The 27474-nt window shown below is 43.2% G+C and overlaps 2 protein-coding genes across 9 annotated transcripts; one reads left to right on the forward strand and one right to left on the reverse strand.

Annotated features, from left to right (window-relative positions):
- On the reverse strand, positions 1-27272 carry LOC118511218 (leucine-rich repeat and calponin homology domain-containing protein). 8 transcript variants are annotated; one of them, XM_036054038.1, is made up of 10 exons: positions 27124-27269; positions 26120-26550; positions 8783-8927; positions 8232-8601; positions 7931-8144; positions 7612-7783; positions 6698-7534; positions 6363-6609; positions 6213-6290; positions 42-1408 (listed from the first exon to the last, which is right to left on the reverse strand). In XM_036054038.1, the coding sequence occupies exons 2-10, from the start codon at positions 26367-26369 to the stop codon at positions 1133-1135; spliced, it is 2589 nt and encodes an 862-aa protein (XP_035909931.1). In that variant the 5' UTR covers positions 26370-26550; positions 27124-27269; the 3' UTR covers positions 42-1132. The 8 variants fall into 8 exon arrangements, with proteins under 8 accessions (XP_035909930.1, XP_035909931.1, XP_035909932.1 ...); XM_036054039.1 differs by lacking the exon at positions 27124-27269 and adding an exon at positions 26878-27117; XM_036054036.1 differs by lacking the exon at positions 42-1408 and adding an exon at positions 1524-5166 and having other exon boundaries at positions 27124-27270.
- LOC118511219 (putative glycine-rich cell wall structural protein 1) lies at positions 10275-12469 on the forward strand. The gene is made up of 2 exons (XM_036054041.1): positions 10275-11048; positions 11471-12469. The coding sequence occupies exons 1-2, from the start codon at positions 11003-11005 to the stop codon at positions 11998-12000; spliced, it is 576 nt and encodes a 191-aa protein (XP_035909934.1). The 5' UTR covers positions 10275-11002; the 3' UTR covers positions 12001-12469.
- Positions 27273-27474: the final 202 nt, after the last annotated feature.

The raw sequence follows: 27474 nt of genomic DNA on the forward strand, positions 1-27474 counted from the left end.
TTGTATTTACCACGATTTCATAAGAAGCAAAATCGTGGCACTTCAGATTATTGTATGAATTTTATTGCGTATTACTTAGTTCTTGAAGGTTACAAGTATGCTTGTGTATTGCGTTCGAAATTTGACGAGATAAAATCGTTAATACTATGTATGCCCTACGTATAAAATACACATTCAAATCTCACGAATCAGTTTACCCTGGAAACTAGTCAGTTTCATGCCACACCACATGCTGATTGGCATTTGTCCTGCTATCATAGAAATCACGCACGGCCATCGATATACTAGTTGAGAAACCTGACAGTCTAGAGAACAAAAAAGTCTTACCAATATATTACCAAAAGTTCTCGCGGCGATATCCGCTCCATAATCCGTCTCTGTGTCAAGTCACTACAACCACAAGCTAGCAAGTCTAAAACTTTTGATGATGCTACAATCACCGTTCACAGAACAGTTGTATTCCCGTATTCCTTGGCAAATCCGTTAATTAGACAAACTTTGCAAAATGTGCTCAGTCCCGCCTGGAGGTTTGCCTCCGTTCCGCTACACACTATAATGGCATCTGTTGTAAACCTACTTACTTAAACTCCATCTTCAGTTACTTTGAGCCCGCTCGGTGCTCGGTAGGATGACGAAAGCATCCTGTGTACGGATTGCACCATTCGCCACATTCATTTCCCACAGTGTGCATGATCATGAATGATGAGGATGGGTCTGTCATGTTTGGATAATAATGGCCCGCATGCCGTCACGTATTGCTTATTTGATTTGGGATCTGTTTTAAGATCTCGACAGGGATCAAACGAATAAATTAGTGTAGTTTTGATAAATATTGTCAATTAACCCAATTACTACTCAACAGAAATCGGTTCACAGATCCACCCGTCTACAGTCGGAACCAAGTATGTACACGGTAAATTATTAACATAGCCGAACCTATGATTTTTTTCTAAACACAAATGAACTGATAAGCTGAAATTGCTGTGCTTAACAACACAAAAACGTTCTAAATTCTCCAAATCTCATCATCAACCGTTGACAGCCTTCCGCCGGCGATGGACATCAAAGGGCTTGCCACGGTTCGCCTGGAAGGTGAATCAACGGGTGATGGTGGATTATTATTGTCCGGATCTCATGTACCGTTGCCACCGACTGGAGACGACAGGGACGACGTGGAGGGGCTCGATTTCGGCCCGTTGGAACCATTGGTGGTGGTGGTGCTGCTGCTACTACTGCTGCTGCCACTGCTTCCGCCACTATTGTAGCTGCTCCCTATTGCATACATACTGCGCGTCGGTGAACGAACGTTCGAGGCAGGATTGTGGAATTTCAACAGTTCCACCACAGTTATGGCCACCTGCACAATTCCACGACCCTCGAGCACGTCTGCAGCACAGCACAGAAGATTCTACAAAGATAGTAACGGGTACGAAACATCATACATAAGAACGCTCTGCACCATATCCATTCTGTTCACAAAAAAAAACTCAAAAATAAAACAAAACTCTAACCGGCCAAACGCATACACGTAAGATATATCGTTTTTATTGGTTTTGCATCAACTCAAGCGCAAACGGCAATCAATAGAAAGTCGTCTCATGAGAACGCAGCATCGTATGGGTGTAAGCGTGATAATGCTTTTCTTCTGTTGATACATTAATAATAATTTTGTTAGACAAGCGATACGTGTTAGACATGAAAAACGATTCAACGATTTTGGTAATAAAATTAGCAGTCTTGCGTAGCGTCTGGGTTTATGATAGCTGAATAGTCCAAGACAGTAGTTTTCCTGGTTACGATCTGTAGTCGTAGTATTGCTGTTCACACGCTTGTGAAGCCTCGTGTAAGGTTCCCTAAGGCATAAGATTGATTAAGTATGGTGCAAAAAAATACGGAATGAACGAAGGAATATAAGCACACTTTTCTCGGAATCTCAATCAATGTAATGTAATGTTTGTTAACGCAATTTCCAAAACAGTTCTAAACTTTGCCAAGCAAATTGTTATCGGTAGGCATGTGCTTTTGCTTCACTGCTACACCACTCTTCTACTAATAGCTGTCTCATCTTGGAATAGGAATATATAGGAATATTAAAAGTTATTCAATGTTCCATCTGCATCGGTTGACATTCAACAACTGTGTAGAGAACATTCCTTTGCAACCGCTTTCGTTTTCAAGAAATGGTGGAAGGGCCTGTTCATTTAACTGTTCAAACTATTGTCCTAGAAATGGATTTCAATTGGTGCTTTTTGTGTTCTACATTCTCCAGCCGTCGGTTGGTTTAGGTTACATCTCATCAATGGTTCCATTCCATGAAAGTCCCTTTGGTGTGTTATTAATTGTAAATAGACGACCGCCTGTCAATGTTACATCTAAAAAGGTTGCTCGAAAATATAGCTCTAAACTTAAAGTCAAATAAACAGGTAAATCATTCTTAGCAGTGTAAAATAAAGATAATACAAAAAAATCCAGACAAAATTAAATATACTTAATAAACCTTACATTTAAGATCCGCCCCAAAGTAAGTACTAGAGTACATAATACGTAGAAAAAATATATCATTTGAACTTTCAATATTTGGTAATGAGATTTTAAAACGTTTGGAAATCATGGTAGTACGTAACGTAAGGGAATGTGTTCAATTATTCACTAGATACTTATCCATCTTGCTTAAAACAATAATCACTAAGCTAATGTTTCGTACAGAGCAAAGAGCCTAGAAGGCGGACGATAATTTAAACATTTCTTAGCGGCCTGATAAATACTTTTTTTTACTAAACAAATGAAACTGGGGAAAAAACTGAGATTGGTTTGATTCACTGAGAAAAAGCACTAATTTCTAGCCGCACACATACATCCTCTGCGGGTGCATTACTTTCTTAACGTTTCATTTATTTTAAGGCAACTCTTATGTGTTCATTACTTCCTCTTACCCATGTGTGTGCAGTATAGTTTGTTCCTGTTTTCTTTTCTAAGTCACTAACGTACATGTTCAACATGCCTTTTAGCCACCATGGTGTGTTTAAGTAGTAGTAACTTTTCATCTTTTGATTATTGATTGTTCACTTTGCCCGTGGCACTATCAAGCTACGACAAGTTCTGTCCACTACAAAGAACATTATCCAACACTGTATCCTCGAAAGAACCTCATTCGAAAGCTTAACTCATAAATAAGTAACGCGCCTTGTGTGTGGACATTTGGATTTTTCAATAAATAATGCGCAGAAAACACAAAACAGCAACGTAAACGGTAAAGCCTCTTCAAAATTAAAATTAAAAGCATAATGAAATGCGTCACTAGCCACTCTCTGTGTGTTGCACGGTTTCCGAGAGTAATGATTGGCTCCTCAACTCAAACGAGTGTTTCCACGATTAACATAGCATTTCAAAATTCAAACGCATTGTTTATTCTACAGTACGAATGCTCAATGTATACTAGTATGTATTATGCGTGACAACAAATGTGTAGATGCATCAGATGAAGCTTTTCATTGGCGAAATAGGTGATGTACTTTTCTCGATTGCTCGAATATGATCACTTACCATCGCAGCGTATAGCACATTAAACGCTAAACTAACTTCCAATTAAACCATCTTCAAGATGGAACAGAACGCTTAGCTTCGAAGGGAGAACAGAAATCATTAATGTTTGTGAATATAAATTAAACTGGTGGACATTGTAATCGTGTTGCAATAAAAATGCTTTAAATCCTGATCTTTCCAGTAGAAGTGATGCATTTCACATGTAAGCGCACGTGGAAAAACTTTACAAATGACTATTTTTTAAATAATAAAACGATTGTTTCAAAGGGACAAGAAAATGTTAACAGATTCGTTTGATGAGAACACATTAAAAAAGGGATTCGTAAGTAAGCATTATTACAACGGATAGAGGTAAAGGTAAATAACCGTAAACAGGAAAGTTCCTAAGCACAGGACCGTTTCCATCACTGGATGCTTGGGTTCGGGTCGAAGGCGAAGCGAATCGACGATTTCACCAATCGGTGTATTGTTTTCCTCGGCTGCAAGCGCCTGTTTATCAACGATCCCGTGCTCCGGTGTTGTGCAAACCCCAACGCTTGTTACGCTTGCCTGTGTTTGCGTTTCACAGTTCAGAATTTTCCTACCCGGCGAGGCGGCATTTTCGAAAAACTCGATCCGCTTAGTGACCACCTTGTGCTCTTTAGCATGCCCGAAATCGATGTCGCTTTGGACAATGTTAAAATTTTCGCTTCCATTCGTGTCGGGCTTTAAAGCCTTTAACCCCATGACTGGAGTGTCCAGATCGTTCGATGGCACATGCCGGCGAACTAAGCAATCGCTCAACGACGCAGGGGACTGAGCGTTGGTCGGTGTAAATGCATCTCCATTTTCATCACCTCCAACCGAAACAGCACCGCTCTGATCGTCGTCGCAGGAAGTGAGGCTCGTTTCCGAGTCGTCGTAATCCTGAGCATTGTCGGCAGTGCGACAGCGAAATTTGCCAATGTCACTGTCATATTCGCATTCCTCAATAATTTCGTTTAGGTTTGACTGTACGTCGTTTGAACTATGATTTCGGCGATTGGTTCGTGAGGAAGGAAACTTTCGCTTTCTGGTTGGTTTTGCATTGCCTTTGGGAAGATCCAATGTCACCGGGACATTCCTGTGATCCTCGCTAGCGTGCTGCGAGTTTTGGCTGTACACGCAAGCGTAGTCGAGAATCTCACCGGCAGAGGCATAGTCAGTGACAATTCGCAAGCTCTGCGGTTCTACGGTACCTAGCGAGGATAAATCATGCGTTGCCGCCCTTGGGTCGCAATTTAAATTTTTCTCTGGCTCTGCTGAGCTGTTGGTGTTGGTTGCAGCAGCTGTTACGACTGATGCTGGTGGCAGCAGCAGCAGCGGCGGCGTCGGCGGCGGCGGCGGCGGTGGTGATCGCGGACGACGAAGCAAACCAATGGCCGACGGTGAGGGCGGTGATACGAATGCGCTCGCAACCGGTGGCATGCTCAGCAAAGCCGCTATCGTTCGATACATCGCCAACGGATTAGGAGGTCTTGGTGTAAGACTTGCTTCCTGCGATCCACGTCCGTCCACATCATCTTTCGCATTCCGATCGCTATCCTCCAATGGGGGTTCGGCCATGGTTGATGGAACGATGTCCTGACAGGAGCAAATCAACTCCTGCAACCAACACCAATAGCAACAGGATAGAGAGAGAAGAAAGTTAGTGCGCGTTGACGCCTGTTCTGCTTGGAGTGTGGTAGAACAAATATCTATATCTAGTTTGCTTTGTCCGTTGGCTAGTTTGGGCTAAAAGTGCCAAAAGCAGCGACTCAATCGCTTCCACCTTCTTCCGTTCTTTGGCGCCTCTGGCATTGTTCGCTTTCACTATTGATTACGGTTATGTACATACAGAGTATTTACAATCATATCTAAACATTTAGCCCGCATTGGAAAGAGAGATAGGATAGTAACAGAGTCTCCAAATTATTGGTTTGCTTGCTTTGCTCGCTCTTAACTAAATATTTCTTCAAGCGCACTAAGAACACTACGAATGCAACAAATCTGCATCCATGAACAACTAAATATTTGATTTTTTTCTACTTTACACGCTTTTTTCATGTAATTTACGCTTACGGTAATGGGTTCTCTTTTTTATATTATAACTAAAGTTAATGCCGTTGGGAGTCATTTGTGGTTATCCTTACACCCAATAACTTGACTACACATTTTGTAAGAACAGGATGGACCGCTTATCGTATTATTAGTAGCAAATAATGATAATCCGCGTGGACCTTGCATTTGCAAACAATTTGATAGTACACGAATTACGCCTCACTTGCCAGCGCGTTATTCAATTTAGTAGAAATGGGAGATTTTTCTGTTCACTTTAAATAGATATTCAAATAGTTAAGTTCCGGGTACAGCGGTATGTACAATGTAGGATCATGTGTAGAACTTAAAGATTTATTAGACGCAATAACCAATCGTGGAAAATAAAGAGCAGCAGAAACGTGTTCTAAAACCAAACAAAGCAAGAGTTGTACGAACGAATCATCGGAACAGTGAATGAACCATTTGAAACACGAAACTAGGAGCGGACAGCTTTGAAACCAACCCCCCAGAAAAGGTACCACCGATAGCCATAGTTTCTCAAGTGTTACCAAGCAAAATAAGTTACGATCAAATAAAGAATGTACTTCATTCAGACGATCGAAAGCACTCACCTCGTCTACTCCTATTTTGCGACAGGCGTCAAGAAAATAGTCCACATTTCTCCGACAGCGGGCCATGGTTAGTTTGGGCTAAAATTTAAGGGCAACAGCGCGTGTTACGGTGGCTCTAATTAAACACAACTTGGTCGTTTCGTAGCTTACCACAGCTGAAGATGGTACATGAATGCTTCCAACCGATCGCGGCCGAACAAGATTTGCCAGGTGACACAGCACGACACCATCCATCAATGCGGGCGCAATGTCTTGCGGGAGTGACATTTTTAGGCGAGTTTCAATTATTTGCCTCAGCTGCTCAATAAGTTCTGTTTCCTCTTTCTGCTTGTCGAACTCTCGTCGCATGGTGAAACTCAACTTTTCGGTAGGCACGTCGCGGTTCCAAGAGACAGTCCTAAAAGTGCGAACATTAATTTAACGTCAATCATCAAAGCACACCAAGTAGTTACGGTTTAGTTGCCCTGTCCGCTCGGCATACTTACTTGTTCGTTTTCTGCCCCGGTTTAGCGTTGTTTACGTAGCCTACTGTCGCGGTCAAGGGTTTCTGACTGCCTCCAGCTAGCACCGGTGAGCCCAATCCTGCTGCACCATTTGCTGCCGTTGGTTTTGGTATTGACGAGGGAGGAACATTGTTGTGCGTCAAAGCACCACTCGTGGACTTGCACGGACTGTTTGGTTTTACGTATGCGTACTCATTGCTAGCGCTTCCATTTGGCGAAGACAACGATCCTTTCCCGGCACCGTTTGCCAGCGGAATTTTACCATTCGAAACACTCGCTGAACCCGACGAATTGCCATTCAAATGGGTAGGTGAGTGAGTGTGATGGGATGACCCAATATTGCGCGACGGTATGACCTTTTGTACCGGTCGTTTATTCGGTGTTCCGCCAGCACTGTCCTCTATGGTAGAAGCTTGACTACCATTACGATTTGGCGATAGCAATGGGCTGGAGTGCGTACCAGTTGCACCGGTCGCATTGTAGATGCCGTTCGGATTTGCATTGATTTGGTTAAGCTTTTGAACGCCTGTCGTGTGATGCGGCGATACGGGCGAGCTTTGGCTGCTGCTGCTGTAAACTGAGGAGGACGAGATTGATTTTGTGTAGGGAGAAACGTTGCTAACCGGCGAGTCCGTCGCTGATCCCGCACTGTCCGGTGTGAGTGGCTGATCTTTGGACCGATACACAGAGTCGAGATTACGCTGCTGACGCAAAGCTTCCTTGTACTCGCGGTACGTCTGATAGTTGGATAGTGTGCGGCCTTTGTCATCCGTCTTTGTGCCATCGGGTGTGATATCTCCTTCGGGCGATATATCGTTACTGAAGGAATAAAAGCAAACAGGTGATCGGATAAAATAAGCATACTTCTGTAAACACGAATGTACGCTCCTGCTTACCTATTGTTATTCGATAACGGTTTACGGTCGGGATGATGCTCCTGAAATGCCGCATTCTTTCGGAATTCTTCTTCCCAACATACATCATTATTGCTGCCAGTAGTACCGTCCACGGTCGGATCATTTGAACCACCATGGATTGCATGAGATATCAGCGCGGCCTGTGGCCCACCTGAGGACGGATTAGAAGTAGTGTTATGGTTACTACTACCGTTGCGTGGCATAACCGTGAAACCCGAGTGCAGAGGAATAGGGGACCATTTTGCCGTTGAACTGGTGGTGGAATTGTGCGCATCTTCGTCATGCATCCATCGCTTACCCTCGAAGCCACCATCGCTAGTGCAATATCCGGAGTCGACGTGTGCCCTCCGATTCCGCTGTTGGCTATCGAGCAAGCAGCTGCTGGAATTCTTCGCCGAAAGAGCTGTTCGCCGCAGCGTTGCATGGCCATCGACACCCGTCTTGGATTTTTCCTCTCGTGAGGCTATCGTTTCCAAATACTTGAAGACATGCACCAATCCACGCACACAGAGCTGTAGCGGGAGAGTAACAAAAAAAAAACCAGCCTAAAATTAGTTACTCACATTACACATTAAACAGAAATCGATTCAACTACTTACGCTTGCAGGTGGGGAGGTAAGCGGATTGTTCGAAAGTTCCAAATCCACCAGCGAGGTCATGTGTCGCAGTTCTACCGGCAACGTGGCAATCTTGTTGCTACTAATGTCCAGGAAGGCCAACTGTAGGCAGGTGAGATCACGAGGCAGGTAAACCAACTGATTGCTGCGCAAATTTAGCGACCGCATGTTGCGAAGATCGCCCATTCGCGCGGGAAGATGCGTTATCTGATTGCAGGCAGCATCGAGCTCCGTCAGCTTCTCCATCCGACCTAGCTCATCGGGCAAAGTCGCAAGCCGATTGTTCGATACAAGTAAAACCTGCAGAGGTAGAGCACAGATTTCGCGCGGCAAAACTGATAGCTGATTGTTTCTGAAAGTGTGGGAAACACGTGTTAAACATGCTGAACTCATTTTGATCTTGTTGCGTTTCAGGACATGAACAAAGCGATCGCTTATGTACGCTAATCGATTTTTCAGTTGCGACTATGGCACACTGATAGTTCGCGATACAATACGCTTATTCATTCCCGAGTGGTTGGCAATCTACTTACCTTAAATCTAAATAAGTTAGAGAGTGCAGTCCGCGTATCGTTTCCGGCACGGAGCGGATGGTGTTATGGTAGACCAGAAGCCGTTCTAAAAACGCAAGACATGTGATGTCTTCTGGTAGTTCGCAGAATCGATTCCTCGACAAATCTAAATTGAGACGGAAAAGAACAAAAAGAAATAGGTTAACATAACGTTTGCATTTGTTAACTACATTGCAAGTCATCTCAAAGCTTCAAAGCATTTATAAAACGATTATGAATTATCCACAAACCAAACATTAAAGTACAGGGTTTTAATCCATTTTGTTATTGAACAAGAACGGCTTGGCGGATTTCAAATGAATATTGCAGTATTGCAAATCGTTTTTGGAATCATGCAATCATATAATGGAATCTTGCATACAGCTCGAAGATATTTGCATCGCGACTACGAAACTTTGCAAACAGCGTTGTCTTTTCTACCCATTGCGTGTAACCGCTTTTAACTGTAAAATTACAAACGGCGATTGGATAATTAGTTTAGATCTTCAAGCGTTATCATTCACATTTGAAAGTGTTTTTTTTTTATTCATAAAGAACGGCCTGGCCGTATTGCTGTTTGAAAGTGTTTAATGCGAAAAATTTTCGGAAATGTTCCTTCTTCCATAATCCTAGAAAACTTCACTGTCACCCTGACTGTTTGCATGATTCGATTAGTTTACTGCAAAGTTTCACTACAGATTTGCAATATTGCACACGCAAATTTTATTTAAAACATTCCCGTTAGTGGTCCAAAAGTTCCATTCTATGGATCGACCCTGCAATAGTAAGCAACATCCTACTGTTGAGTAATATTTTCGGTTATGTGAAATGCTAATAACGAGATCACCAGACAATGACATCAATTGACTTCACTTTCCTACGTCATATGCTCAAATCACAAACCTCTGGAACGAATCAATGAGAATCAGTTAACAAAGAAATCGTCATTGTGCCGAATTTAAGCCAATCAGCATCATGAAGACACCATTTTCAATGTCAGCAACATATTCATAATTTAGTTATTCATTCATAGAGCTCAACATCTACAAGGTGCAGTTACAGATACGATATTTAAAGAGCATGATCATCACTTTCATCTCTTGTGCGATCAATCGATCATGTTGCTAGACCAGCTCAAAAGCGAGAGACAGAGACGAAGAGTCGATGCATTGCTTTTTGTTCTCTATTTCCTGTGTATGCAATGCTGTTGAATATTTCAGCACGACAAAGCCAACGAGAACACCTCAAACTAACACCACCACCGCTCTGAAGCTGCATTTCTTTCCCTCTCCGAAGAATCGAAATGCACTTCTTTCAGTTACAGATCCGATGCTTCTCCTTTCAGCATTCGGTGCAGTCGTGCGGTGGCCAGAACAGAACATAGCATAGTTGTTGTATTCTCTCCAGCATTATAACATTATAGCACTTTATAGCATCCCAAGGTGGTGTGTGTGCGTACAACCATCGCATAGGTCTTCTGCGTGCAAACCACAAGGGAGCACGCGAGCTTGGTGTTGGTGCGGCCGCACAACATCATCCATCTCGAGCCGCTAGCATGCGTGTTTTTCTGTCGTGCCGTCGTTCGTCTCGAATTCCGTCGAAAATTCACAGCGTCAACACGTTTCAGCACCGTGGCTAAGCATGTGAATACCGTGCGGAACGATATTTGCGATAAGTGATAAGTTGCAGCACCACCAGTTCTCCGTGCAATACCGTGGCATAGTTATAATTGTGCAGCTACAAAAACGCCGCATCCGATCACGGTAGGAAAAGCCACCCTTCTTCTGCTAGTTCGCGACCGACACACCACCGTCAGAACCCCAAGAACGTTGCGAACACCGCCGAGCTGCGTCACTGTGATCGTGTTCCTCGCTGCAAGTCAATTATTTTATTTAGCAACGTTCTGTGCATACAAATGTTTTCGTTTCCGTTTGCGTACACGCAAGATAGTTAAACTGTGAAGGGACTTGTCCCTCGTACAATAAATCGTGTCCGCGCAAACGGCCTCCTAATAAGGTGCTTCCTAATAGTGCTATAACCTGATGCGAAAGTGGCAAAGACGGGTGTGTGTGCGCGCATGTGTGACTTGATTGAAAGGCACAAAGTTCGAGACAACGTTTAAATTGCTATCAGCATTTCGAATCCCACTAGCGCAAAACATTCAAGCAGTTGAAGAATAAAAAGCGTTCAACAACAAGGACAATGAAGCTGCATCAACCTCAACCAGCCCTAGCTTTGCTCGGAGGATGTAAGTATTGCTTTTTCTTATTTGTTGTACCCTTGAACAACGGGGTGGCGTTGATTAGGTCTGGCTGCCTGCCTGCCTGGTATGCTACCTGCCCCGACCGGGGTTGGGATGTTTGTCTTCAACTTCGGCGAGAAAAGAATTCAGGCTCTCAGGCGTCTGTGTGTTAGGATCACAGCAAACATCACACACACACACACCCATGTATTGGTGATCACCTCCTGGATCGCGATCGTATATTATTCTTCTGTGCGTTACACCTGAAACGCGTCTGTGGGAGAGTGACTGACGATTATGATCCTTTGTTTAGCGTAAAGATGTTCATGGGAGACCGCGAGATGTTCACCGGAGCGGGGTTCCAACCATACAACCATGTTTTTTCTTCTCCCCTTTAACACAAAACCTGTTTTTTCTGTTGTCTTCAGTGACCCTGGTTCTCTGCACGCTTGGTGGCATTAGCGCCGCCAGCGGTGGACTAATGGGAGGCGGTGGTGCCGGTGGAGGAAGTGGTAGCAGCGGCGGTGCTCGAGGATCGGGCATGTACAACTACGGCATCAGCGGTGCCGGGATGCGCCGAGGTGCCGGTGTGTATGGCCCGGTTGGCCTTGGCAATCCGCACGACGCACCGCGCTATCTGCATCCTGGGCAGGGCGGCGACGCGTCAGCCACCAAGGGTCCCAGTTCGTCTAAATCGGGCCACCATCGTCTTTCGGCCTGGGGAATCATTACGATCGTTACGTTTGTCATACTGATCGGGGCTGGCGCGTACTGGGGCTTTATCTGCTATCCGTTCTTCTGCAAGAAGGAGAGCAGCTACAACATGATGTTGAACATGTCGTCGGCCACCACCGCCACACCGTCAACGCGATCGACCGAGTTCGAAAAACTCGATCACTGCTGCTCTAAATCGACCACATCTACTCGAAGCAACGATACGGGCATCAGCAACATCTAACGACGCTGCCGACATCATCGCCATCATTCCCGCAGCGCAAACCTTGCCAGAGAAACCGAATGAAAGTATGCACATTGGACCCTTATATTCTTATGACTAGGCCACCACACTACGATAGGCTCCAACCTACACGAAACCCAACTACGAATGTTGTGAAAAAAGCGTGCTTATTTTACTCTTACTATCCCGTAAACGACTTCAATTCGCGTGTGTCAAAAGTATTTCTTTTGAGTGACTGATTTTTTGTCCTTAGCATCTTATTTTTCTCACCGTGACAAATTTATAGTGATTGCATTTTTCTGCGTAGGTATAACGAGAATGAAACATACACCTTCTACTACTACAGTGATAGCTTGCGGAACGGTAAAGTAGTAAACATTGAAAATATTAGCCGAATAGGTAGAAAAGTATTGAAAATAAAAGACTTTGTAAGAAAATCATGCAATAAATATAATTACAAAACAACCCATTCCTGCTTCGTTATACAAACGCACACAGAGAAAGAAAATTATTTGGATTTTAGTTCACAGAGTTTGGATTTTAAATGTTTGGTTATTTGATAATGCGTAAAGAATGTGTAAAGTATGGTGTATTTTGCGATAATTATTGTAAAAAAATTGATGTTTCCTCCCCTCGGTACTGTTTCACTCAATATGTATCCAGTACACGATGACTTCATCCCTGTCGCAATTTCGTGTTGCTCTCAGAGTGATCTCTACAACATCATGTGGTAGACCTGGAATTGCATAGCCGCAGGAAGTTCTCAAACCCACACCGTTTGTCATTGAATGTAAATTGGTTGAGCTAGATATGCAAACACACTTCCATATGAATTTCTGCAACAATGACAAGCATTTCGTAGTGCAGGGTACGGGGAAAGACCCGGGGGATGCTGTACCGGAAAGAAAGCGGGTCAGCAGATCGTCCGATCTTAAGCGAATAATGCAAATAATACAACAGGTCTGCCACAGTTTCGGGATTGACTTTTTGTATCGCTTTTTACCACGACAGAGTTCGGAAAACCTTATCAAAATACAGAAAGGAAATATATTTCACTGAACGGTCCTATCAATGTCTAATATTTTGAAATCAAATTCTACTAAAAATTCATTTCTAACTTCCTCGCCATGCCATAGAACAAACATAATGTGTTCGTTCCTTGCCATCACAACCACATTAACAGAAACCAACAAATTGTCCCTCTTCAACTGCATCTTTCGTGTCGCGTTTATCCCTCAGGCATAAAGATTAGGGCACAATAAATGTGAGAGACTGCGGCACTGCCGTGGGGTGGGTCAAGTTCAAGAAAACTGTTTTCTACTGCGATAGCCGAACGTGAGTCGAATATCCTTTCCCCCTTGTGTTTGCTTTTTGAATATGCCATCAGGAAGAAACGACGACGAACCCTTCGTTCGGAAAGCACCACAAATTGTGTGCCGCTTATTCGAATCTAGGGGACGCGGTGGCACAGGTTCGCAACGTAATAGGCCACATGGCAAAGTACACACGATATTTAGTCTAGCAACGTTGGTTTCCGAAACCGTTTTATATTCTACCCTAGCGTAAATCGTGGGCCTCGAACGATCATTCACACAACAACATACTGCTTGATTCCGCAGGGCTAATGTTCGCACGTTAGGGGAACGTCGGGTACCATCATCCTCCATTCGGGAATAATCAAGTGCAATGCGCTGGTGTTGCAGCAGCCAACAAGGTACGGGAAACGACGTCTGCAGCTGACAGAGCGCTGTTCAGTCCATAGCTAGATAATATTTATGGCAAAACTGGAAAAAAATGCTCCAAAAGTATATAGCACCAGACAAATTCATCTCAACCATAAATGGGCTTATTACAACTTATTTTGTAAGAAAGTTTTAAGTCGCGATAAAAGACTATTATCCTAAGTGCATGTTGTCTTATTATTGAATCTTCCTTAACTTCGTCCATGAGCGTGAAAACAATATTCCAAAATTATGTATTCATGTTATTATCTCCTACATTCCTTCCTACGCCATGCTGGGTAATCACGATGAACCACCACCAAATTAACCCTTTGAATTGTTAATTACACTTGATTGCATTTCTGACGCTCCCACTCACCCCCCCACAACTTCAAATGTTGCGTTATGATGCGCAACAGCCAATAAGACGTCTTTCACATGCATTCCCATTAATATTAATTTATGAACTTTCAAAACACGTACGATCAAATAATCCACAAGGAGAATCGCAACGCATCAACGCTTTCTTCGTTTTATCACAAGCATTCACGTTCTCTTCCTTCACTCAACAGGATTTCACATGATTACAAGCATAATAACCTTGCGGTGGTTGTACAGTGTGAAAGCAACGTTTCCAAAGAGTGTTGTCTGGTTGTGGCTAATATGGTTTCGAGAGCAAAATTACATTTTAATTTCGATATCACCACTCAATGGGACGGGGCTCGGTGGAATGGTGGAAAAACAGATAATAAGGATAAGGGAATAATAAATGGCAGGACAAGACCGTTCAAGGTTTAAGAGCAAACTAAAATAGTCATTCGGTCCGGTGGCCGAGGCGATAGCGGCACCGGTCTTCACACGGCAGGACTGGGGTTCTAATCCCATCCAAACCGCCTCCCCGTACGCAGGGCTGATTACTTTGCTTCGGGTAAAATCAACATATAGAAAGCCACCAGAAATGGCAGGCCGAGACCTCTCGAGGTTGTAGTGCCTAGTGCCATACCAAAATAGTCATTATACACTGATACCACTTTCTATACCCGCACCCCAAATTTACAAAATCTGAATTTTTGTCTTTGTTTATTGCTTTTTTATACACCCAAACTCGGAAAATCAATAAGCGAAATTGAAAGAATGAAAATGAAAGAAATATAAAATTACTTTCAATGTGCTCAAATTCAACTTAAAAGTTTAATAAATTCTGAATTTATAAGGAAACAATAACGGAATTAAAAAAAGAATATTCTCTCTCTCTCTTTCTCTCTCTCTCTCTCTTTCTCTCTCTCTCTCTTTCTCTCTCTCTCTTTCTCTCTCTCTCTTTCTCTCTCTCTCTCTTTCTCTCTCTCTCTTTCTCTCTCTCTCTCTTTCTCTCTCTCACTCTCTCGTCTTGGCACAACGAACTCTTTAAGTCATGCTTGCCATTTCTGGCTCACTAGACTTAATGATAACAGGTAGTTGGATAATCAGTCCTCATTTCGAGGGAACGGTACGGGTGGGATTGGAACCCCAGTCCTGTCTTACGAAGATCGGCGCTGTTGTCGCCTCTGACACCGTCCGTCCCAAAAGAATATTAGAGAGTAAAGATTTGAATGGTTCGAAAAATTCGGTCATGATTTAAACCAAGAAGCCTTTCGAGTTGTCAAATCTAAACATGTCAATGCAGTAGATCATTTTATGTATGATGAGTTTTTTCATATAAGAACTCATCAACTTTATAACGTATATTAATTATTTAAATGTGTCTTTTTTCAGTTGGAGATGATTCCTCATCAAGAAAACAAGTTTTTTAAGGACAGTCAAACTGAATTAGGAGGCTGATGGCTAGTTCCTATAAAGAACTAGGATACAAATAATTTTGTCTTTCTTATGTAGGTGATGTAGTCGTTTTTGAGGAACAGACTAAAAAAGATCAAATTGAGGCCTTCACAACTGCACAGCACAACAGAAATATCCCGAACCCGGAGACACTTTTCTATCTTATAAATAAAGTTGATCCAATAGTTTTGATTTTCAAGACCTATTCTAACGAAAACTACATTAAACGTAAGCTATAATGGCTTCTGTTTGGATTGAAAAATATCGAAAAATATCCAAGGCAGGATTTAGACACTAAACTGCGTCACCAAATCCATAAAAAAAGGTCTTACTTGCTCAACTATGCAATTTTACCGATTTAAGTAAGGTAAAATCTTAAAAATGTGGTCTATTCTTTGTTAAAACGGGTTTTTTGCTATACAAACATTGATTATTTATTTAATTTATGTAACGTTCTCAAATATTTAGCAACTGTAAGCTGAAAAGCGCTTAATTTATGTTTCTTAGAAAAAAAATGCCCAAAAAAAACCTAAATTAAATTATTTATCAGTGTTTATTAATTACATGAAGATAACGATTATTTCAAATCTTATTACAATTAATTCCTCAAAAGCATTAGATGACTACATGATTCGTACAGTCATTCTCACACATGGCCCTCTTCAACATGCATGAAGCGTATCTATAAAATTTCAAAATTAGTGCATCCCGCAACCTAATTAAGTATGATTGTTTACGGTCTCTTCACAACTCACATCATTCCATCGTGGGAATAGAAGGAAGCATTATTGCCGCTCAAGAAACCCAAACCATTTCGTCTACGGCGTTCATTCGTTGTTTTTGAGATCATTCTCAAGTGCGTCGAGCTGTATCAAGTATGCAGATTATTCCGTCCATCAAGTGAAGCACGTTTGCGAGATCCGGAAATAATAATACGAATATTTGATACTTCGATATTACTCGTTCCACAAATAAAACAACGCCATAAAATGTGCAACGTAACTTAGTACAACATATTGCTGATTGACGTGTCCAAATGATATGATGACATTCAGTGCAGATTATCAGAAATCAGTTACAGGCTATTGTGACCTAGGAACGGCACCATCCCTGTCAAGCTTCAACTTTACGATGTGAAGGAACACCAACCTAAGAGGCGCCCGTAGCAAATTTCGGTACCACACCTGTAAACTATTTGATCGAAACTAATGTTTTCATCGTTTGTTTTCTTTTCACCTCCTGTGGCACTGCGGCTAGAGAGCAAACGCTATCTAATCTACCGCCAACGCGGTCGGTCGGCCAACGCCTAGAAAGTATGCTCCAGACCAAACACTTTGCGTATAGCTACAAATTGTGTTTTGATTACGACAACACCCCAACCGTCGACCCACACTGACCAACCGTGGGCCGGTTATCCCACACCCCACGGCATCCGCGGAAAACTGGAACATGTGTGTGCTAGAGCATTCGTATCATGTTTGACTTGGCTTGTTCCAGGCCAATGCACTTACGCCTACATCTGCGCATTAAAACATGCGTCCGAGCATACTGTCCAAACTACGCACACACACACACGCTCTACAAGACGCTGTCCGTGTGCTAGCAGCAGTACAGATGCATCCACCACATCGTAAGAAACTAACGCCGAGTGCAACTGATGATGCCGAATGATGCCAAGGAGCTAGGAAAGATTTTTCTCGCTCGTGGAAAGAAAGACGGCCAGCACGAAACGATATACTGCTGCTATAAATAAACCTTTTTTCACTCGTTGCACTACATCACTTTCAGACACACAGACGCATCCCTGCCCCTGTAGGTGAGTATAAGGCGCACAATGAAATTCACAAACATCATCCAGAAGCGTAAAAAACTGTTTGGCGTTGGTGGGGGGAAATCTGCAGCCACCAAGGCAAGTGTCAGAGATCGCCTCGAGCAATCCGATTTATTTCGGCATTGTCAAATTGTCAAACGATCCGATTGGAATGGGACGCTCTGGCAGCCTTCATACCAATCATTCCCGGACTGGTGAAGGTCAATGCAGATATTGGGTTACACACACGGGTTGGCCGTTTGGATTCGGTTTCCATAAATATATTTATCCATTTGCCACAACGGGCTCAGATAACACATAGGCAGTACTACTGCTTTCAGGCCATTTTCTGAGTGATCTTCCTGAGCTTTTTCTCCACTCTCTTTTAGACACGTCGGAAAGTCACAATTGCCAAAAAGTCCGTTTAAAACGTAATAAAACAATTCCAAAGTTTTTTTTTGTCACAGCGCATTATTCCAATGGTTCTTCCACTATAATCGATCGTTCATTAGGTTTATTCTATCGATATCACGCAATGTGGCAATCGTTACTAGAAAAGGTTACCGGAAAGAACGATTTAACAGTCAGTTCACGTTATGTTAACTGCAAGTGGCCTAACGGGCAGTCTAACACGTGCTTCCCTATGTATTAAATCCCACATGTATAGTGCGTGCTTATTTACTGCACAGGAGCGTTTGTGCATGCGCATCTTTGAACATTTTTTATCGATTCATTCACATTACATTATATAGATTCTTAAAAGTTAAATAAACATTTAATGCAGTCATTGTGATAGAAAGTAAATTGTAAGACACATTAAAATATTAGAGCGAAATCATTGCCACACGTACACAACAATAACTTCCGGTGTATACCGGCCGGCCAGCCAGTCGGCAGCATTGTATCACACAGTTTGAAAGAAAGAAAGGAGAAAAAAACAATCTTTACCATTTCCGTACTATATCCGGAACGGCAAGGAAATGGGGAAACATAATACAATAACTTGGCGGAGAGATGGTTTCGCAGTGCTGCAATGGTGCATTGACAACATGACGGCAGTTTACTGCAACCAGACGATGTCGCGCCGGTCCACACAGCGCTCCACGTGGAGCCGCGCCCTTTTTGGGTACCCGACTCCTAGCGTTGAACATATTACCGGAAATATTCATATCATTCCTGCCTGGTCGTGCCAATGAACCGCCTGCCATTGGCACCGGCGTTCTCTGCTTGTTAGGCGAGACTTTTGTCTGTCATCCTACGCGCTTCCCCAACCGAACACGCCTGGCATTTACTTTGCATCCTTTTGCGTACTCGCGCTATTGTGTTGACGGATAAAGGCAAACCGAAGGAAAACTCGAACGGAACAGCTCCTTTCCTTTGTAAAGCTTTCCCGCACAGGCCCCGTTAAGCTCTCGGTATGATTTGGTGGCATAGAATCCAGTGTTGTTTTGTGTTTTCTACATCAAGGTATGTTTTTTGCCTGCACACCTATCGTATATTTTATGCATGTGTCATGCCGCATAATGTTTATGCACGAGAATAGAAAAAAAAACTCGAGCCAAATAGTTTCCTCCTTTCTAATCAAAACGCTACTCTTCCTTCATCGCTATGAAAGTTTCACGTCGATCGGTGGATAAACTCTACAAAGGAATTAATAATCTAAAACCTTTCTTTTCATCTCCGTTCGTGTGCGATCTACATTTTCGCTTGTGCATTATTGGTTTTTCATTGCTTTTTTGCTGCCTCACCGTATCCGATCCAGTTCATCTAACCATGCTGTTTTGCCTCTGTTTCGATCAATCCATGCTAATGAAACCAGCAATGAGAAAGTAATTGCCATCATCCTACGCATTGGCACGGTTGCGATATGCGTTATCTTTCCACATCGTTATCTGCATACGAATTGTTTCTCTTTCTCATCGTGCGTCGGTTACTTGCTTTCATCCACATCCAGATAATCCAAGTTGCGCTTCTGCAAAGTAATTGAAAAAGGCCAGTTTTAAGCTGCTGCTCAGTCATGTATCGACTACCCCAAACCCCAATTATTTCCACCTATTCTAATCAAGAGTAATTTCCGTTATCGATCTGCTTGGCCGGGAAATACGAACCGTCATGGATGGAATGGGAAAAATCAATGACCGGTATGACTATGCAGTTGGACTTCAATGGGAAGAAAACAAAAACGAAAGTAAAGTAATCTTTTCGTATCTTTTTAAGATGTTACATAGCTTCACATACTATATTACGTTACAAATAACAAAACCATCAAACCATTGCAACTTTTACAAGACGAGATCTTCACGAGACGAAATTTTGTAGCTATGTCTCACGTGCTTCCTACGAAAACCATATGCAAACACTCATTCGCGACGATGATGATGGTGTTTTTCTACTGCGAAATCATTCAACACTCATCCACTTTAGAGCTGGATGGGTGAGCGTCATCCAGAAGTGAGGAAACGAAACATTACACCTACAATAGAAGCTGATGCGAATAAAGTAAAGGCAGAGGCAAAGAGCGTACGTGTGCCGTACCGTCATGTTGTTTCCTTCTGCGTATTCCAATGTTTTGGAACGTGCCATTTCGTCGCGAGAACGGTTTATTGTGCATTCCACAAGCGTACACGCGAGATTTAATCTGCATCCTGCTCGAGCAGCTCGAGGCGACATTTTTAACTTTTCGCAGTTTTGCATTTTTTTTTTGTCTGTGTAATTCCAAATCATGTGCGTGAATGTATGAAATTTTAAAGCAATAGTTTGCATTTTTGCTTCCTATGCCTTGCTATCCTATCAAAGTATATCTTTTCTGAAACAAAGGCATTTTCACATCATGTGTTTCAAATATTGGACGTGCCGTTACATACACGTATGCATCATAAGAGGTGAGTCATAAGTATTATCACATTCGTACATGAAAACTTACACACTGCACGTTAAGCCAAGCATCTATCACAAATTTCCCTTGAAACTTTCCGAGTATCTTGTTTGCTAACATTGGCGATAAGTAACAGCACTTATAGGGTGTGATAGGATTTTGCTGCATGAATATTGATCGATGCTTATCTTGCACCAAACAATTTATTTCGAAAACTAGCGTTTGATCATGCGCTTTTAACTATGATTTTATTTTATTGGATTTGATTGGAATTGGATAAGATTTACAATATTGTAACCTCAACGTTTTTAGAATATTTGGAACAGAGAATACAATGTACACCGCATTTCAATGGAAAATCCCTACGCGCAGATAAGGCCACTATCAGCCACAACGATCAATCGTACTGTAGCGCCATATAGAAACATTCTATGAGATCATATACAATTTAAGCGCTCGACACACGGCTCCATTGGAACTCTGTTGCAAAACCTTCAGCAGTCGCTGTTTCCCTTCGATGTTGGCCGCTGTTGGTGAACCTTCATGTGTTTCGTGTCGCTCGTTCACAATCAATGTCAAGTACGAGAGCGCTCTTCTTGGTGAGAACATACCAAGGCATTAAGCACGATCATGCACCCAACAGGGGTCACAATGACATGTTCACAATAACACTGATAAATGATGCTACCCTGTGTTGTGCATTGGTGTGCATATTTCGTTTGATAAATTGAAACAAAACGAAGATTTTGCATCTAAACCAGCTCATTATTATTACAAGAGAGAACAAGCCACGTTATGCGTCTGGCGCCAATTTTGCTTCTTTTCCTTCTCTTTTTCCCGACTCCAAAAAGCCAGTTTCGATCGTGCGGTGTAGCGTTACTCAGCGCAAGCGTAAGCACACGCGTATCACCCCATTGCCTCCCGATTTAACGATCATTGATTCCAAAGACCGTTTGTGAATGGAGTACGTACTCCCTCCCTCGTACTACACAACCGCAACGGTCACACACACTCAAATACTCGAGCTGGTTTTCATGTAGTATTACAATGCTGGAAGCCTTTTCTAACACATCCATCCAACCACGCGCGACGGGCGTACTACTACTCCGTCGCTTGTCTTCGTTTTTGGGGTTGTAAACACAACATACGCGAAATGTTGTCTACCGTAAGCGCGTGATTTGTGGCCATGAAAAAATATGCAACCGATCAGCAAACGAACACACACACACACACACACAGACACGATACGAAACGATGATTCATTGCCTCCGAGGCAAAACATATGGCGACACAATGCTCCACGCTCTATAATCGCTTCGCATGGCGCATGGTTGCGTCTGGCGAGAAAGATAAATATTGATCTTTGCTAATCATTGCTTTCATATTTTCACACGCGCGTCTATAAGTGGTCGGCAACCAAACGATCCCTCGGTTAGTTTGGCATAACCGTGTCGAGTTGTATCAAGCAACAAGAACATAATCATCACGCAGCTCAATTATGTTATCCCTTCTTCTTCAATTGAACAAAATTGAAAGTAAACTCTTTAAAAAAAACCGTAACTACTCCACTCAGCTCCGGGCGCAATCATGCGCATAATAAACCCCTAACGTTAAGCCACCACCAATCGCCCTTCCTTCACAGCCAATCTAATCTAGAGTAGCGCCGAGCACCGGCCGACCGTAGCTTATACCCAGCTTTCCGTTACCCCATTTTCCATCGGGATAGCATAGATGGATCTATTTCTGATTTTGACCGTACTACCTAACCAACTCTTCGCTACTAGCCACACTAGTAGAGTGTGCACGGTTCGATGCAACTGAATAGGTTTTTATTGCTCAATTAATCGTAACAAAATTGTGGTTAGCGAAAGAGAGTGAAAATGTTCGGTACCGTTAAACCCGGTGTCGATCAACCGCCGAGGTAAACATGAAACCGGACAAACTTTTTCGGGTAGCACGGTGTTTCGAAAGTACCGAAAGTACTACTGCATGATCTTCGATCGATCCGTAATGCACCGAAAAAGAAAAGTTTCCCCATCATGCCACTGCAGAACCCCTTCATTGCGCAAGAAAAACAGTGGCCAAGCCGTGTGTTTGTGCAGGCTGCGTTGCACCAGGAGCAAGAGTATGTGCGCATGTGTGATTCGCGATCCATTGGGGAAGAATATTTCCGACACATAAATCACACACGTACGCTCTAACCAGCACGCCACTTAAACCGATTTGCGTGCAGCCACGATCGCGGCTTCAAATGCTGAGAGAGCTTATTAATCTTCCATTATGATATATTAGCGCGAATGGGAAAATATAATGCTTTTCGAAATTGACTCCATAAAATTGCGCACAATCCTAACATCGACTTGGGCGAGAGGCGCCACGGCTTAATTGAGCAATTTGGGTTTCCCTTCCGATTGTGATCGCGGCGCAAATGGCTGCAGAAATCAATTTGAAGTACGGCTTATGAAACCATCCTTAAAGCATGCACACGCACAAGAAAAGCGAAAATTTCAAGCTGGACTAGTGGTGGTAGCATGCGGAAGTAGAATTCCCGCAAAAACGCAAAAAAAACCCTTCAAATGCCTTTGATGATCAATCACCGTCTTAGGAACTCATTCATTCATGCCTCCCTTTACTGAGCGCGCGCAAGACACAAGAACAAAGCTCAACGTACAGAATTATCGCTTGGTTAAAGTAAATATTGTTTTTACTAACCTATGCATTGTACGCCACAGGCACACATCTGACTCTATCGCCCTGCACGAAAATGCCTTGTAATACAACCACATAAGCGTACGCTGCTGGCGGCTTATCTACAGAAAGTTGGGTTTTAGCAACGCTGCGAAAGGTTATAAAACCGCACGGCACGATCAGTTAATCGTGGTTTTACCACCTTTTTCCACTTTCATAACACTAAATTAAAAACTAAGTCAATCAAGATGAGCGGTTTTGAGCTATATACGATCGAGTAAGATTTTCACCAAATCAATTGGTTAGACTGGAAGTTTATAACGATTTTTTTCTAGGTCACTTTCTTCTTCTGTTAATATGTTCCGCGGACGTTAATAGGAATATTTTATGCCTTAAAGCTTTTGCATATGATTCCAAATGTACAAAGCGTTTACGTGTTTTGGGATTTGTGCTTGTTAAGACATTTAATGGGCCATATTTATGACGTAAATGTCAATAGTTTCGGCACGAATCATCATGACTCCGAAGAATGAAGACTTAGTGGTGTGTCTTCCTCTATTAGTCTACTACTGGGATGCCCCATCTATTCTAAGTAACAGTAACTTCTTAGCTCCAGGTACAACTGTGAAAGCTAGGTAACTTTTACGGCCAGAATTCAGAACCAAAACTTAGTATGCTAGCAATCTCTACTGCCAAATTTCCTATGGCTACTTATTTATTTGTTGTAACATACAACCTATGTTTGTCCCAGTAAAGGCTATAACAGATCCAAGGTTTGTTATGATCTCAAGGACATTTTATGGGATTTGAGCCCCGGTCCTGCCGTGCCACCGGACTGCCCCTTATGTTCTCCATAATATTTGTATCATTTTGCATAACATACTTCAAAATTGGCATTTTCGGTACGCCAAGTAACTAACGAAGGTAGGTTTAATTGCTACTTAGAAGTGATGTTGTTAAACATCTCCTTGTTCTAGACGAAAAAACTATAATTCCAATTAGCTGTGTGAGACCATATTTCCCTTGACTTCCGCACCATTATCAAGCGCAACATTTCCTTCGACTTTCTTGCAAGCCTATCCCATCGGTGATGTCATGCATAAATTTAACAGTAGTTCTGTGCCCCCCCCCCCATCAAAAGCAGCATTGAGGTTGAACTGGAACAGTTAAGTCTAGCTTTCTTACGCGTTTCTGTTCACAGATAGTGCCGCTACAGATGTGAAGTTTTCGTTTTAAAACCTAGTCCGCATAATATACATTTGGCTAGCGGTTTCGACATCTGGAATAGGGCCACCACATCGAATGTGGTACAGCCCACCAACCCCCCAACAAACCCAGCTGTCCCGTACTGTCGCCTTTCTTTATTGCAGTTAACAAATGATAGCCTTTAATAACGTAAGCTGTATATTTTTAATGTAAAATACGTTAGTGTTTGTTTGCGAGACGCTTGTGGTTGGTGCCATCAGCAGTAACCTGCATAATTCTGCTCCACATGCGAACCAAAGTGTAAATGATTTTGCGACCAGTTTGTACGCGATAAGCACGAACTTTGATAGTAGCGCGAGAGAGTGAGAACGCCATTTGCGCCACCGTCAGTAAAGCGCTTGTGTTGTGGTAAATGAATGCGTTCTTGTAAAATGGAAGGGTCGAAGCAATAACCTTCCGACTGCCCCAACGGATCGTTCTGTACCGTTGACGCCAGAGTTTGAAATAAAACCGTTTTACGATCTACTATTGTCTCAGAATACTTTCAAAAGGCACCAAACATTAATCCTAACGAGTACTTCTTTTCGACAGGCTCCGGCATTTGTTGAATGCATTTAACGCGCTGTACACAAAATTGCAAGCCCACATTTGCCGAGCCCAACAACCCACAACATTTGAAAGCATGTTTCACTTCATTTTTCTTGCACACTTCAGACCATTCATATTTCTTCATACATTGATGTTTGATGTGGTTGCCCACAAGCCTATAATGAGCCCCGAAAATCATGCTAGTACATTATTGGACACAACCACGCGCAGTTCAGGCTACGCTGGTAGATTGATCTTCTAGGTCAACTTGTGCCGAGTGTCCGAAATAAATCGTCGGACCCACCATCATTAATGGCCACATACGCATGGCTGACCCTTGAGCAAGACACGAGATGAGGTGTGTGTGTGTGTGTGTGTGTTTGTGTAGCATAATTTGCGCACCGATGGCAAGCAACAAAATTATTATCCTCGAACAAATTTTTGCCAGTGGCACGCCACTGTAGGGTTAAGTGCAGACGAGACGAGCAAAACAACAACAACAACAAAAAACCACCCATTTTGTCCCTCCTGTTTCGTCCATTTCGTCCACCAACCGAGCCCTCTTGTGTCCCGCAAGAAAAAGGCATGCAGGAGGTCGTACCAACAAGCAGCCGGTGGCACGGTGCAAGAGCTCTCTGGGCGGTTGGCTGAGAGCTGTTTACGTAAGCCAGACTACCTCATTTCGTATGTCCTCATTTTTTCGGTACAAACCTGCCACGCCGGGACGCACCGATGTGGAAACCGAGGAAAAGCCAATTTTTCACGTATCGATTTTACTCTTTCTTGTACGTTTTTCTTCGCACAGAGGTTGGATTTCAGCTAGCAGATCGCATGCATGCAAATCGTCTTTAAAGGTACGCGTGAAATCACCTACGAAGAAGATTCTTATTTAGGCCAAATATATTGAAGAACGCTGGCTTTAAAATTTTAAATCGAAAACGTTTTTCTACAATTCCTTAGCGTTATGTTTGGATGGATTGTGGGGACGTACTTTCAACCATTTCCCTTAACATCCCACTTCATACCAAGCGGTCTCATCTCTGGTTGGGAGAGGTGCAAATGTACATAGGCATCATTATACGGTGCTCAATAACAAAAGCACCGTAAAAATAGAGTGGAATAAATGTTGAGTATGCTGAATCTCATCCTTCCTGCTTTTTTCAGCCATTTGTTTTCGTCTATATTGACTTCTTACGTGGTTCAAGACCTTTCATCCGCCAGTCTGGCGACGCGCCGGTGTAGCGCTTGTTGGGTCACGGGAATAATTTATTTTTAACGATTTTGTCGTTGCTTCTAATTGCAAATGGTAGTGTTATCGTTTGCGCTTGGGATTAGGGGCCATACACGCGGCGATTCCGCTTCCTATTGCGCTGACTATTCAGTTAAGTTAGTTAGATTTGGTACAACAGAACTCACCTGCAATAACCGTGTCGCTGAGGTTATACTTTCCAGCCGCTTTCGGGAAGTCTTTTAGCTTGCGTCCGCTCAGCTTCAGCTCCCCGCTAAGATGCGCATCCTCCAGAATGCGCTCCAGCGAGCGGGTCAGCTGACTTTGCAGGTGACCACCGGTTCCTCCACCGTTCATTCCTACCAGTGGTGTTGGCTGAGCCTGACCCGAATAGACGACGGTTGACTGGGACGCTTTCAGACAGGCAGCAACAGCCATATTTATATTGCAACACTCCTATCGACACTGGAAGCACTCGAGTTGCGTCTGTCCATCAGCGATTACGATTTCCACACCGGGTTCGTACCACGAGATAGCGAATTCCCTGCTCCTTGGCCGACCGTCCGCGGATGCCAAACTACCACTAGCGGAAATAACACTTTTACGCACTTTTCACCCCCTGAAAAAAGCAACTCATATTAGCAACAGTGCCAACGAGCATTCGGAAACCGTTCCCCTTTACGTGCGTCCACAACGGCCAAATAGCATGCACCTGGTACACCGCCGCGCAAGAACAAACTGAAGGAGGAAAGCGAGAAAACCGTGAACCGATCAATCGACGTTGCTACGGCAACGCGGAAACCGACATTTCGACACCATTAGCCCCAGCATCTAGGAAAACCCGTCAACACACACCACCCCCCTCCCTCCTCACGCACTAGTCACAGTCCTTTTTCCAACAACCCACACACACACACACAAACGCACGCACACTGCTCTAACCCACCCAGCCAGAACCGAATTTTGTGGGCCCTCTTTTTTCACGCCGTACTCCGGAAAAACGATCACAAAACGCAGAGAAAAGAAGAGCTAGAGGTGTGTAATTGCCGTTAGGAGCTACCGGGGCGACCGGGCTCGTAGCTGGTGCGTATTTTTCTGCCGGCGGTGTACCCAAATTCACGCTGATACGATTGCCATCGATTAATTGCACTTGTTCTTTGTGGCCATGCTGAGCAGAATGCTAGATTGCTACCATTGCACAAACCAACGACGGCGGACAACAGCACGAACTCGGTCTCTCCGGTCCGAGATGAGAAAATGAAGCAAGATACACAGACACCGTGGGCGTATACTCGAGAGCGCAGCGCAGAAGCGATTCAATCTCCGATTATAAACAACCCCACGAAAGAGAGTTTGACAGCACGCAGGCAGTGGTCTGTTCGATGCGCAAGATGTTGTCAAATTGAAAATAGAATCGATATTTTGTTTCTTTTGATATCGCGCAAAACCTTTTGCAGTTTTCTTTGCTATTGCATTCGAATTGCTGTTGCAGTTTTAATCGCCAACTTGCGCGACCATTCGGTAGTAATCGGGCTCATTTGAA

Source organism: Anopheles stephensi, chromosome 3 (genome assembly GCF_013141755.1).
Source record: "Anopheles stephensi strain Indian chromosome 3, UCI_ANSTEP_V1.0, whole genome shotgun sequence".
Lineage (NCBI taxonomy): Eukaryota > Metazoa > Arthropoda > Insecta > Diptera > Culicidae > Anopheles > Anopheles stephensi.